Consider the following 15,296-nt stretch of genomic DNA (forward strand, 5'->3'; position numbering starts at 1 on the left):
GTGTTTAAACATGCTACTGTAAATGTAGTCCGGATCCAGAACCTACGGACACAGAGGGGGTGTGTTTAAACATGCTACTGTAAATGTAGTCCGGATACAGAACCTACGGACACAGAGGGGTGTGTTTAAACATGCTACTGTAAATGTAGTCCGGATACAGAACCTAGGGACACAGAGGGGGTGTGTTTAAACATGCTACTGTAAATGTAGTCCGGATACAGAACCTACGGACACAGAGGGGGTGTGTTTTAACATGCTACTGTAAATGTAGTCCGGATACAGAACCTACGGACACAGAGGGGGTGTGTTTAAACATGCTACTGTAAATGTAGTCCGGATACAGAACCTAGGGACACAGAGGGGGTGTGTTTAAACATGCTACTGTAAATGTAGTCCGGAAACAGAACCTACGGACACAGAGGGGTGTGTTTAAACAAAAATAAATGTATAGCGCTTTTCCAAGCGCTCAAAGCACTTTACAATGGTTCCTTCATTCATACATTGGGAGGTGAAGCGGCGAACAGTCGACGCCAGCGTCCTCACATCCCACATTCACACACCAACGGTGGCGAGCTCACACCGACCGACTCATTGGAGGCAAGGTAGAGTTCAGTCAGTGTCTTGCCCAAGGACACTTCGACATGTGGACAGGAGGAGCCAGGATTCGAACCGCCGACCCCAGGGATCATTGGACGACCTGCTCTACCTCCTGAGCCACAGCCGCCCAGACATGTTACTGTAAATGTAGTCAGGATACAGCACCTACTGTACCAACACAGAGGGCTGGGTTTAAACATGCCAAGTACTGTAAATAACATTACGATGCAGGTTAATTTTAGATATAGAACGAACACACACACACACACACACACACACACACACACACACACACACACACACACACACACACACACACACACACACACACACACACACACACACACACACACACACACACACACACACACACAATACAACTATATAAAAAAAAAAAGACTAATTGCTTGTTACCGGTTATAACGGGTTGATAACTTCATGTCCAGACTGACCTGGACTTTAACAGTGTTCTGCAGGGGTTTATTAAAGGGTTAATTAACCTACCTGGACTTTAACAGTGTTCTGCGGGTCCTGCATGTGTTCCAGCGTTGCGTCGATGTCTAGCGCCACCACCAGGCCACTGATGAACTTCAGGGGGTTGTCAGACTCCCCCGTTGGCTCGATGATGGTCGCCGTCGCCCGCTGGATCTGTTGGCATTAGGACACAGTCTGTAAACTACACTGGATCTGTTGGCATTAGGACACAGTGTAAACTACACTGGATCTGTTGGCATTAGGACACAGTGTAAACTACACTGGATCTGTTGGCATTAGGACACAGTGTAAACTACACTGGATCTGTTGGCATTAGGACACAGTCTGTAAACTACACTGGATCTGTTGGCATTAGGGCACAGTCTGTAAACTACACTGGATCTGTTGGCATTAGGACACAGTGTGAACGTAAGTTACGTATGTAACTATGGTTCTATGAGTCCCGAATGACCGCCAGAGGCGGTGCTTAAGCACTGAATACGTCCCTTCGCGCATGCGCAGTCGAGTATTTTATACCAACAATGTCAATTTTGACCCCGTGATGACCCGGAGTCGTCTATATCTTCCGGCAGTCACCAGGGGCTCAGTCCCTACAGAATCTTCTCGCGAGCACACGAGGATTCTGAGTGACAAGAGTGCTCTGGCGGTCATTCGGGACTCATAGAACCATAGTTACATACGTAACTTACGTTCTATTTCGTCCCTGCTGACCGCCAGAGGCGGTGCTTAAGCACTGAATGACTTATACCAGCAAAGTCACGAGGAATCCTGATTACAAACCTCAAAGAGTAGAACCGGAGGATTCGGGGAAGAGGACCACGTCCAATGGGTGTGGAGTGGCAACATTCACCCTGTAGTACCTTGAGAAAGTGCCTGCCGAAGCCCATGAGGCGGCGGCACAAATGTCCTCCAAGGGCACCCCTCTCATGGCAGCCCATGATGTGGAAATGCTCCTTGTAGAGTGGCACCGTACACCCGATGGTACGGGAAGGTTACTTACCTCATAGGCGTGGCTGATTGTGTCCACAATCCAGTGGGACAGGCGCTGCTTTGAGAGAGCGCCGCCTTTGTTCACACCATTATGGCAGAGGAATAGCTGCTCTGCCCGCCTGATGCGTGCAGTAGCACCAATGTAGGCTCTCAGGGCCCGGACTGGGCACAACAGCTCCAGTTTGTCTGTAACCTCCCCAGGTGGGGGGTTAAATCGGGCCAGCCTGATAGGCTGGTTGAGGTGAGGCTGCGACAGCACCTTTGGGAGGAATGCTATGTTTGGCCACAGCGTGACCCCTGAGCCGTCTGCGTTCCACCTCAGACATGTCTCACTGACTGACAGGGCGTGCAGCTCACTGACGCGCTTTGCCGATGTAATGGCCAGGAGGAAAGATGTCTTGCACGACGCCCACTTCAACTCCGCCTGTGCCAGGGGTTCGAAGGGAGGCCCGCACAGGGCGTCCAATACCCGGTTAAGGTCCCATGACGGAGCTCTCGGAGCTCTCGGGGGATGCAACCTCTGAGCACCTCTCAGGAAGAGGGACACCAGGTTGTGGCTCCCTACCGTGCGGTCCTTAATTGTAACGTGGCGGCAGGATATTGCTGCCACGTAAACTTTCAAGGTAGAGGGAGATCGGCCCTTACCTAGTAGGGATTGCAGGAACTCCAGGATCGTGGGTACTGGGCAGTGTACTGGGTCTTCGCCCAGATCCCTGCACCAGCTGGAAAACAGCTTCCACCTGTTGTCATACTGTAGCCTGGTGGACGGCGCTCTGGCGTTCAGTATTGTGTGCCTCACCGGGCTGCTCAGCGGTGGCTCCGGCCCCTGAGCAGCCAGACGCACAGCTGGAGGCGTTGTGGGCATGGGTGCCAGATCCGGCCTCCCAGCTGTGACAATAGGTCCCTCCTGTCGGGAAGGCGCCAAGGCGCTCCGTGGCAGAGGCTGTGGAGCAGGGGGAACCATGTCCTCCCTGGCCAAAAGGGGGCCACCAGCAGGATGGTGTGACCCTCCTGAACGACCCTCTGGAGGATCATGCGTACCAGAGGAAGTGGTGGGAATGCATATAGCAGCTCTTGTGGCCAAGGGTGCGACAGTGCGTCCAGGCCCAGAGGACTGTCGGTTTCCACTAGGGAGAACCAGCGGGGGCAGTGGGTTGACTCCTCTGAGGCGAGGAGGTCCACCTGTGCTCTCCCGAAGCGGGCCCAGATGGTGTGCACCACATCCGGATGGAGGCGCCATTCCCCTGACGGGGGCTTCTGGCGGGAGAGGAAGTCCGCAAGGTGGTTCCGCTCCCCTGGTATGTGCACCGCCCGTAGGCTGGTGAGACGGGGGGCCGCCCACGTCAGCAGGTCTGTGGACACCTCTAGCAGTCGTGCAGACTTGGTTCCGCCCTGATGGTTGATGTGGTATACGGTTGATGTGTTGTCTGACCGTATGAGGATGTGCCTGCCTCTCAGATATGGCAGGAAGTGTTGTAGGGCCAGGTGCACCGCCCGCAGCTCCAGCACGTTTATGTGGTCTAGGCGGTCTTCCGCAGACCACTGGTCGCGAGCTGTCCTGCTCTGCCACACCGCACCCCAGCCCAGGGGGCAGGCGTCGGTGGTGACGATCTCCCTGCGAGAGGGAATGGACCGCATAGGGACCCCCCTCGACAGGTACGCCCTGTCTCTCCATGGGGCTAGGGCGAGTAGACACTGTCGTGACACTGTTATTTTCCTGTGTCTGTGCCGCTCGGCATCCAAATGAAAGCTGTTCAGCCACCTCTGCAGGGGGCGCAACCGCAGCAAACCCAGGGGGACAACGGCCACCACGGACGTCAGTTTTCCCAAGAGGCAGAGGAATGTGACAAACGACAGCCGACTGCCTCTCCGAAACATGGGAAGAAACTTTAAGATGTCGTCCACCCGGCGGGAGGACGGACATGCTTTCATCGTTATGGTGTGTAAAGCCAGACCAATAAACGTTGTGGTTTGGGATGGGGTCAGGCAACTCTTTTCCGCATTTACCTTGAGACCCAGCCGGGCTGCGTGGGACAGGAGACGTGCTGTGTCCTCGGCTACCTGCGCCTGGGATGGCGCGCAAATCAGCCAGTCGTCGAGATATGGGAGGATCTTGACGCCCTGCGACTGGAGAGGCGCCAGCGCCGCTGCCACACACCTTGTGAATACTCTCGGGGAGAGGGAGAGCCCGAACGGCAGGACTCTGAACTGCCAGTGGCGGTCTCGATAGGCAAACCGCAGGAACTGGCGGTGTTGCCGAGCAATGGGGACATGAAAGTATGCGTCCTCTAGGTCCACTGATGTGAACCATTCCCCGTGGGCGATGGATTGCAGGACTTCTATTGTGGTCAGCATATGGAACGGAATGACCTTCATAAATGTGTTCAGTACCCTTAGGTCTAAGACGGGACGAAGCCCGCCTGTCTTTTTTCCCACTAGAAAGTATGTCGAGTAGAACCCCCTGGGGTGCTCCCGGGGGTCTACTGCCTCTACTGCCTCTACTGTCTACAGCTCCTGGTCTAGGGCAAGGGCCTTTGCCGGGTCGGCTATGGTGGTCATTCTGACCCGGCCGGCTGTGGGGGGCCGGCGTCGGAACTGGAGCTTGTACCCGTGGGTTAAGGTGGCAACCACCCACGGGTCCGAAGCTTGAGCAGCCCAGTACCTGAGCTGCTGAGGTGTAAAGTATCCGACGGCCGGCCCCGTGGTCTCAGCGTCTGCCCCCCCGGCCCCTAGGGGCCCTGGGGGGGGTCCGCCACGGCCCGGGGCTCGAAACTGCCTAACGGAGGACCGGCCAGAGTTATGGCCCTGCCTCTGTTCGGTACGCTGAGCCGTGCGCTGGCCCCCGGTGGGGGCCTGTGGCAGGCGAGCTCGGGTGGCGGCCGAGGGGCCTCTGCTCCTGTTAGGAGGCCCATCTGGGGGAGGCATGCGCTGTCGCCGTAGGCTTGACAGCTGCTCCTTGTCCTCCCTGGCCCGGATTGTGCGGTCTAGCGCTTCCCGCGCAGCTGGGCCAAATATCGTTCCCGGCACCACTGGGAGACCACGCAGGGTTGCCCTGGTTTTCTCGGTCAGGTTGGCCTGCGAGAGCCAGACTTGGCGCCGCGCCTGAACCAGGGTGGACATCATCCGTCCAAGCTCTCGTGACATGAGGCCGAATGCCTCCAGTGATGCGTCACAGAGGGTGTTGGAGTCTGCGAGCTCTGCGGGCTCTGCACTTTCGTTGTCCGCCTGCAGAGAAGCCGAGAGGGCAAGCATGAGGTGTGACAGGGAGTTAGAGATCCTCCCGGCACGGGCTCCTGCGTCATAAGCCCTTATGAGGAGGTCGTCGGTGTTCCTGCACTGGGGTCGGGGGCACCTGGCATCCTGCCCTAGCACCTCGTCGGAGTCGATGACTAGGGATGCAATACAAGGCTCTACAGCCGGCATGCGATGCAGGCCGACTCCTTCCGCGTCGTCCATGGCCGCAAGAGTACGCCCATCATTAGAGAGACGAGAGCAAGCCTTTGAGTCTCTCCAGCATGTATGTAGCTCCTTCAGAAAGTCCTCTGAGTGAGGAACGGTGAAGTTAGTGGGGGCTGGCTTGTGCTTGAAGAAGCGGCTTGACGGGGCTGACCCCGCCTGCTGCGGTCCAGCCAGGCCCTGACGTTCAAGAGCCAAGTACAGGACGGCTCTCATGGAGCTGTCCCCCGTCTCAGTCAGGCAGGTCTGGGCTGACGAGTAAGAGCCATGCGCCGAGGCCTCGGAAGCCCCATCTGTCCCATCCACCTCATTGTCGTGGAAGTCAGTGGCTGAAGCCGCCAGGGACAGAGTGTCATGGTCCCGATCCTCAGGGACCAGGTGTGGCATCGGAGGAGTAGGTACTTCTGCGTCCTCCGGAGGAATCTCGGGCTGACGGGCCATGAGTATGGCCCTCATTCGGGCCAGGTCGGCAGACAGCTGGTCGACCTTGGATGATAACCTATGGTCAGGCCCCGCCCTTCTCTTGGAAGCGAGGGTCGAGGTAGCAAGTGTGGTGGACTGACGCTTGGTAGCCCTGGTCTGGCGTCGAGGCAGCCGGCCCGATGGGGGGAGCTCGCCTTCGGCCATTTCCACCTGTGCCAATCTGGCTGCCCTCACCTCCCGGGGCATGATGGTGCAGTTCATGCACGGGTTGTCACCGAGTGCCTCCCTCAGATGTTGGGGGCCAAGGCACCCAGGGCAGAGGTCATGCCCATCCTCTGGCCGCAGAGGAGCCTGGCAGGAGGTGCAGAGGTGGTGGTGGGATTCATCCATGGTAACCCGCACCAGTCGTATCTAGCCCAGGGCGCGGACGCTACTGGTCGCTAGGGGTGGAGCCGTATGCTGGAGGGAGGGAGCGCGGACGCTGCCTGTGCCAGCAGAGGCTTGTTGGCTGTGCTGTAGGCCGCTTAAGCTGGGGGAGGGGGCGCGCACGCCGCCTATGCCAGCTAAAACAGAGGCTAACAGAGGCTAGTACTGTAAATGCACTAGAAGGTTGTATATATATATATATATATATAAGAAACAATAACCTATAAAGGGGCAACCAGTCTGGGTAAGCCGAAATTAAAGTGCACTATTGAAAACAAGTGCGGACTGAATCAGTCAAGTTAAATTATAAGAACCTTGGTTACGGAAGTAACCTCGAGGTTACGCCGTGGCGAGAAACAAAAACGGCTATGGTCTAATATAGAAAGTAAGTATTAAGTAAGTACACTACACAGAATGAGTGTCAAACTGAGTTGCACCGTGCTGGAGCGTGTCGCGTCGCAGACACGGGCTAATAAACAGAAAAATAAACAAATAGCGTCGACTGACGATTGTGTCACAGTGTTGGGAGCGGGCCGCGCTAACGCTAGCCGTCACTAACACTGCAGCATAGCATTCATGGGAATCAGAGGTTGAACATCGTAAGCTAGCAAAGAGGAACGACTATCCGTTCAGCTTTAACCTGTGCTGAACGGGACGCTCAGGTCACCGTTCATAGCACGCAACCGTGTGTATGGCAGGGAAGCGGCGCGCACGCAGCCTATGCTAAACAGAGGTTGTTTGCTTACCTTTGTTCCCACGGTGAAAAGAAGAAGTGTGAAGTCAAGCTCCACTCGAAAACGTAGTATTAGGTCACAGTTCCTGGAGGGCGAACACGCGTCGCTACTCCGACCAATCTAATGGTCACGAAACTACTAGCGACCTAGAAATAGTTCTGTAATAGTGCAGTTCAATTCTGCTGTAGAACTTTGTCGAACTTGCGCGAGCGAGAAGAAATTAGGGACTGAGCCCCTGGTGACTGCCGGAAGATATAGACGACTCCGGGTCATCACGGGGTCAAAATTGACATTGTTGGTATAAAATACTCGACTGCGCATGCGCGAAGGGACGTATTCAGTGCTTAAGCACCGCCTCTGGCGGTCAGCAGGGACGAAATAGAACTACACTGGATCTGTTGGCATTAGGAGGACACAGTGTAAACTACACTGGATCTGTTGGCATTAGGACACAGTGTGAACTACACTGGATCTGTTGGCATTAGGACACAGTCTGTAAACTACACTGGATCTTTTGGCAATGCATTAGGACACAGTGTAAACTAAAGGATCTGGATCTGCTGGCATTAGGACAGCAGCTACAAACGTCAGATTTGCTTCGTACAGCTTCATGTTGCCGGCTCTCATTGGAAATGAATGGCAGACTGTGCATTTGGCAGACCTCAGTAACTGACCTGCTGGGGCATCAGACCTCAGTAACTGACCTGCTGGGGCATCAGACCTCAGTAACTGACCTGCTGGGGCAGCTGCAGGCGCGGCAGACCTCAGTAACTGACCTGCTGGGGCATCAGACCTCAGTAACTGACCTGCTGGGGCAACTGCAGGTGCAGCAGACCTCAGTAACTGACCTGCTGGGGCATCAGACCTCAGTAACTGACCTGCTGGGGCATCAGACCTCAGTAACTGACCTGCTGGGGCAGCTGCAGGTGGAGCAGACCGCTCTGTCTCAGCGTGGTCTGGAGGATCTTGACCTGCTCCACGGGCTTACTGGACGACAGGCGGGGCAGCACCTCCAACAGCTTCTCCACAAAGCTGTCCTGGAGGTGGGGCAGCTCCGTCACAAAGGACCTGCAGGGTGGAGAGACCGTGGGGACAACAGCACGTCTGGTTGGACAATGGGAAACAGAACAGCTCTCAACTAGCCCAGTGTAAAAAAGTATTGGCCATAGGATTTACAATTTAGGCATTTAGCAGACGCTTTAACCCATTCTGGGCGGGAACCCCTTTTGGTGTTAGCATTACGTTATGCTTTAGCTATTGAAAAAAAGCTCATAGCGCGCCACCGAGTGGCGCGCTACGAGCTTGTAGGTCTGCTATTTTTGAAAAATCGAAGAACGACTGACATAGAAACATAGCTTTTTCAGAAAACTGTCAGGATGTAGAAGACATTTTTAGAATCTGATCTCAGGTCAAAATGTGTTAATCCAGAGCGATTTACGGTAAGCAAGAACACCGCATGGTGATAATAGATCAAATACAAGGAACCTAACATCCGTCTAACAGTAGAATATCTACACAGTGAAGCTATGAGTATACACTATAGACTAGCCCATTTTGACCTGAGATCAGATTCTAAAAATGTCTTCTAAATCCTGACAGTTTTCTGAAAAAGCTATGTTTCTATGTCAGTCGTTCTTTGATTTTTCAAAAATAGCAGACCTACAAGTTCATAGCGCGGCACTCGGTGCCGGGCTATGAGCTTGTAGATCTGCTATTTTTCAATAGCTAAAGCATAACATAATGCTAACACCAAAAGGGGTTCCCGCCCAAAATGGGCTAGAGTTCTATGTCTACATGCAATGCTACAGTATCTAAATGACAGGAGTTGAGCCTTTGCATACAGTAGGCCTGTAAGGTCGTCGAGGCTATAGGGCAAGTGCTACGGGCTACAGCAGGGGTGCCCACACGTTTTGACTTGAGAGCTACTTTCAAAATGACCAGCTCGGCAAGATCTACCCACAAATCAATTATTATACCATTGCTGAAAATAGTTTAAATATGTACCTGAGGGGGCTTCGGAATAGTAGAGTTTGTGTTACATTCTGTACAGTATAAGACAAATGCACTTGGAATGGGAAATAGAGGGGGAGACATTTTTTATCGTTTTTTTTCTTCAATATATTTAAATGAAATACTCTTTAGGGGCATGTCATGTGATCTACCTGCACAGCCTTTGTGATCTACTGGTAGATCGCGATCTACCTTTTGGGCACCCCTGGGCTACAGGTTTTCACACTACGGCGGAAGATTGGGAGTGAGTCCGCAGTTCTGATTGCAATGGGAAGTTCATTCCATAGTTTGGAAGTTAGTGTCCAAGTGTCCTTGAGCGAGACTCTGAACCCCTAATTGCTCCCGATGTGCAGGTTGGTTCCTTGAATGGTTTCCTCCCCTAGGGTAGGTAGTACCCTCACAAAAAACATGCAGTAATCCTGGTCTCTAAAACGGGGCGCCTGATGGAGGGGAAAGGAACTGGTCTGAATAATGTGTTCCTTCCACGCGCTACGTCTGGCCGGGGAAATCCCCCTCCATCAGGTGAAAAGAAGCAGCTTGGACTCCTCATGCATAGAAGGAAGCATGAGGTCAGTCCGCTGCCCCCCCCCCCCCCCAGGTTGGCAGAGGAAGTGTAGCGCCCAGGATTACATTAGATAATTGACACTGGGTGAAAAAATGGGTTGCAAAATCGTGGGATAAAATATATATATAAAAAAAAATATGGTTTCCTCCGCCATCGGTGTATGAATGGGTGAATGTAAATGAATGCACAATCAATGTAAAGCGCCTTGGATAAAAGGCGCTATATAAATGCACCATTTACCATTTATAGTTTTGGAGCCAGAAGAGCTCCAACTTGAGAGAGACGTTACCTTTGAAAAGACTCCACGTCCTGCATAAACCTCTCACAGCTGCTGATGAGAGGGTCCATCCTGGAGAAAAGACACAAGCATGACGATCATTCAGGATCAGATTCACGTGACCTTCCCCAGTAACGCTCATTTAGAGAAACAAATGTAAATCTTCATTTGTAGTTTTTTTGTGTGTGTGTGTGTGTGTTTCAGAAAATTTTTTTTTATAAACTCGTCAATGTACAGTGCCCATAATATGTTAGATCTAAGCCAAAACATGTTGGGACACAAATTGACGCATTATCAGCTTATTACGCTGGCCAATGCATCACCAAGTAGCACATTCGTAGGGGAGAGAGTGAGTAAGATGTGTGTACGCCTGAGTCTACTGAATACCAAGTTACCAACCCTCTTCTGGTGCGTACAGTAAGCATCATACAGTACTGAATACCAAACCTCGTCTGGTGCGTACAGTAAGGATCATACAGTACTGAATACCAACCCTCTTCTGGTGCGTACAGTAAGGATCATACAGTACTGAATACCAACCCTCTTCTGGTGTGTACAGTAAGGATCATACAGTACTGAATACCAACCCTCGTCTGGTGCGTACAGTAAGGATCATACAGTACTGAATACCAACCCTCGTCTGGTGCGTACAGTAAGGATCATACAGTACTGAATACCAACCCTCTTCTGGTGCGTACAGTAAGGATCATACAGTACTGAATACCAACCCTCGTCTGGTGCGTACAGTAAGGATCATACAGTACTGAATACCAACCCTCGTCTGGTGCGTACAGTAAGGATCATACAGTACTGAATACCAACCCTCTTCTGGTGTGTACAGTAAGGATCATACAGTACTGAATACCAACCCTCGTCTGGTGCGTACAGTAAGCATCATACAGTACTGAATACCAACCCTCGTCTGGTGCGTACAGTAAGCATCATACAGTACTGAATACCAACCCTCGTCTGGTGCGTACAGTAAGGATCATACAGTACTGAATACCAACCCTCGTCTGGTGCGTACAGTAAGCATCATACAGTACTGAATACCAACCCTCGTCTGGTGCGTACAGTAAGGATCATACAGTACTGAATACCAACCCTCTTCTGGTGCGTACAGTAAGGATCATACAGTACTGAATACCAACCCTCGTCTGGTGCGTACAGTAAGGATCATACAGTACTGAATACCAACCCTCGTCTGGTGCGTACAGTAAGGATCATACAGTACTGAATACCAACCCTCGTCTGGTGCGTACAGTAAGCATCATACAGTACTGAATACCAACCCTCGTCTGGTGCGTACAGTAAGCATCATACAGTACTGAATACCAACCCTCGTCTGGTGCGTACAGTAATGATCATACAGTACTGAATACCAACCCTCGTCTGGTGCGTACAGTAAGGATCATACAGTACTGAATACCAACCCTCGTCTGGTGCGTACAGTAAGCATCATACAGTACTGAATACCAACCCTCGTCTGGTGCGTACAGTAATGATCATACAGTACTGAATACCAACCCTCGTCTGGTGCGTACAGTAAGCATCATACAGTACTGAATACCAACCCTCGTCTGGTGCGTACAGTAAGCATCATACAGTACTGAATACCAACCCTCGTCTGGTGCGTACAGTAAGGATCATACAGTACTGAATACCAACCCTCGTCTGGTGCGTACAGTAAGGATCATACAGTACTGAATACCAACCCTCGTCTGGTGCGTACAGTAAGCATCATACAGTACTGAATACCAACCCTCGTCTGGTGCGTACAGTAAGGATCATACAGTACTGAATACCAACCCTCTTCTGGTGCGTACAGTAAGCATCATACAGTACTGAATACCAACCCTCGTCTGGTGCGTACAGTAAGCATCATACAGTACTGAATACCAACCCTCGTCTGGTGCGTACAGTAACGATCATACAGTACTGAATACCAACCCTCGTCTGGTGCGTACAGTAACGATCATACAGTACTGAATACCAACCCTCGTCTGGTGCGTACAGTAACGATCATACAGTACTGAATACCAACCCTCGTCTGGTGCGTACAGTAACGATCATACAGTACTGAATACCAACCCTCGTCTGGTGCGTGCGTTAAGGATCAGCTGCAGCGCCTTGGCCTGGAGACGAACGTGATGGATCGTTGCCACCTGTCGGCTCTCCAACCCGCCGTACATAAACTCTAGTTTATATGTCTCCTCCAGGATCTACACATGCACACATACGTGCACACACACACACAGTTGATACAAAGACGTATTCACTAAAATGCTCACAATGCTACAGAAATGGAGGTATATATACGACCCCAACATAATTAGACAATCTAAAAGCTCACAGCTCGTCACGATGCGGCGCATTGTTGTGAGTCTTTTTAAAATCTATTCTAAAATCTTCTCATATGGGGGTCGCCGGCTGAAGATATTTGGACAGATGCCCATGGATTATTTCAGAATAAAGACAGAGTGCCCAGCAGATTTCGCAGATAAAAAAAACAGTAGCCGAAATCTTCGCGGTCCCGTCGCTAGTCGCACTAAAATAATTCATGCCTGGGGTGATCGGCGAACCTCCCGCATGGTATTAGGGTATTCTTTTCCCTTGAAAAAGGCTCCTAAGGCTGCAATAGCTGGGCACAGCAATGTATTGATTTCCAACTAACGTGGGCAGTCAAAGTGTTAAATGGGTTTACGATAAATGGTTACATGCCTAAACTTAAAGTAACATAAGTGTTTACGATATAACATGCCTAAACTTAAAGTAAAAGAAGCACTACTGTGCTGCTCTGACCTGCCGTGCTGCTGTCGTGGATGTGGCGTTCCGCTTGAGGCAGAGAGGGACGGCCATGTTCCACAGCCTCTCTTGTAAGGCCTGAACACAGGACGAAAAACATTAAACATGTTCCACAGCCTCTCTTGTAAGGCCTGAACACAGGACGAAAAACATTAAACATGTTCCACAGCCTCTCTTGTAAGGCCTGAACACAGGACGAAAAACATTAAACAAGTTCCACAGCCTCTCTTGTAAGGCCTGAACACAGGATGAAAAAGATATAAGATAACGTTAAATAAACCAGTTCCATTTTTAACCCTAGAACATTAAACCATGTCCCACAGCCTGACCACACGACAAGAAACATAAATATATAAGATAACATTAAATAAACTATGTGTACATTTATTTAACCCTAAACATCATTTTTGTCAAACCATCACTAAACACGGTATATTTTACCCAATGTAAAATATTCCATAAAAAATATATATTTCTCATCCAAAATATATTGAAGTATAGCAATACATGGCAACTTGAGCCAGAGTCGTCTTATATTCGGCGCAATACAGGTATGTACTCTGTGCAAAATCGAAATGAGCCAAATCAAACCTTCATTAGCAGCAGCTGACAGCGGAGGTAGGTTGCACAGAAGTCAGCCGCTCCGGCCAGCTCCGTCTGCAGCTCCCCAAGCCTCTGGAGGTCCCTGACAGACAGACAGACAGACAGACATCACGTTATCCATTGTGATAAGACTCTTAGGGCAGTATTATGCGTGTCTTAAGTACCAGGTCTTATTACTTAACTTAAGACCTGGAGGCGTGATCAATTCCATTTGGCTATTCTGAGTGGCCAAACAGCATTGACCACGCCTCCAGGTCTTAAGTTAAGTAATAAGACCTGGTACTTAAGACACACATAATACTGCCCTTAGAGTCTTATCAGACTATCATTTAATATCGTCGCTGTCTGGCAGAAAGAAAGGAAGAAAATGTATTTAATTTAACTGAAGACAAATGTATAAAAAAATAAAAAAACACACCATGAAGAAATGAGAATAGGAAAAGAATGTCTGCCTTTGTGTGTGTGTGTGTGTGTGTGTGTGTGTGTGTGTGTGTGTGTGTGCACACGCATGTGTGTGTGTGCATGCGTACCGTATGGTGAAGTCCAGCAGCTCCTGTGCTCCGGGCGCCTCCAGGTTTTGGATGGTGCTGACCCGGTTCAGGCTCTGCTGGAGGAAAAGCTGGGCCGACTCCACTCCGCTGGCGTCCACAGAGTCTAAACCACACACCTGCTGTCTGCCCGGTAACTGCAGGAGGAAGGAGAGACGACACGACGAATCACTGCTGAGCATTTGAACCAGCGCATTTTCAAAGATATCAAACGAGAGAAGAATATTCTGAATTTCTTTCTTCTTCTTTTTTAGTTGGCCTCCAAATGCCACCATACTCTTCGCTCTTCGTTCATCCGCAGTCCCAGTCACTTCCCTGTTTACCGTTGCAGAAAGAATCCCTCGTATCTCCCTAATCTAGGGAGCTCTCCGTGGTTTTGATCAGATGGATATACTAAGCTCTTCATTTCTGACCTCTGACCTGCCTCTCGTTCAAAATATGAACGCGAGGGATCATCGAGCGATTTTATCGAAACGAGAACATAAGCAAGCAAAAATATGTCTGTTTTTTTTCCGGAACGGAAGGGGGGGGTGGCTTTACAAAGAGCGGGGCGGAGCGGGGGTCGCAAGACATGGCCAAAGCATTTCCGGGGGTCCCCAGCCAAAAACGTTGAGAACCCCTGATTTAGATGAGAGAGTTGCGACAACTCCGTTCACTTCACGGGGCCAGTCCAATAGACTTTTATTGGCGAAGAGCATTGCGAAGAGTGACAATGTCCTGGACCAGAAGATGGCAGAATGCACTGACTGGACTCAAGCAACAAGCCCAGCTTTAATGATCTTAAATTCCTTTATTTTAGATAGTTCTATCTCAATGGGATAGTTCCAGCCATAGGAGCAATGTTTGGAACTATAGCCCATAGGCACCCGTTTTGCGGCGAGATCAAAGCGTGTCGCTACTCTCCTACTCTACACTCTGATTTGAACATACTGAACAAATGGGAAAACATTCAGCTTCGGGTTTAGGATTAAGCATTCATGGCCCTTTATCACCCTCAGAGGGGGTACCAGGTGAGACGGTATGTGTGTGTGTGTGTGTGTGTGTGTGTGTGCGTGCGTGCGTCCTCACCCTCAGTGGGGGTACCAGGTGACTCAGGCTGTCTCGGAGGTAGGCGTAGTGCCTGAAGGTGTGGTCAGAGAACAGGGCGGGCATGGTGGGACAGGACTTGGCTGCGTTGAACACCAGCACCAACACCGCAATGTCTGGGATTCCACAGGGCACAAGTCAAGGACGGGTCAACATGATCTCATTCCCCCCAGATTGGGCACAAACATGGGGATGAATTCCTAATAATAATATTGGATTGCATTTTTATAGCGCTTTTCCAAGTGCTCAAAGCGCTTTACAATGGTCCATTCATTCATACA

General features: G+C 50.8%; 1 protein-coding gene across 1 annotated transcript in view; it reads right to left on the reverse strand.

The window, feature by feature from the left end:
- ints4 (integrator complex subunit 4) overlaps window positions 1-15,296 on the reverse strand; it is a 37,924-nt gene that overhangs the window by 1,662 nt on the left and 20,966 nt on the right. The window contains exons 15-22 of the mRNA XM_079514411.1: window positions 14,998-15,131; window positions 13,912-14,066; window positions 13,370-13,463; window positions 12,776-12,856; window positions 12,065-12,195; window positions 9,986-10,045; window positions 8,030-8,189; window positions 1,102-1,245 (exon numbers count right to left, since the gene is read on the reverse strand). Coding sequence (XP_079370537.1) covers window positions 1,102-1,245; window positions 8,030-8,189; window positions 9,986-10,045; window positions 12,065-12,195; window positions 12,776-12,856; window positions 13,370-13,463; window positions 13,912-14,066; window positions 14,998-15,131 — 959 coding nt within the window. The remainder of the gene's footprint in view (window positions 1-1,101; window positions 1,246-8,029; window positions 8,190-9,985; window positions 10,046-12,064; window positions 12,196-12,775; window positions 12,857-13,369; window positions 13,464-13,911; window positions 14,067-14,997; window positions 15,132-15,296) is intronic.

The sequence above is a fragment of the Electrona antarctica genome, assembly GCF_951216825.1.
Source record: "Electrona antarctica genome assembly, chromosome: 11".
Taxonomy (NCBI): Eukaryota; Metazoa; Chordata; class Actinopteri; order Myctophiformes; family Myctophidae; genus Electrona; species Electrona antarctica.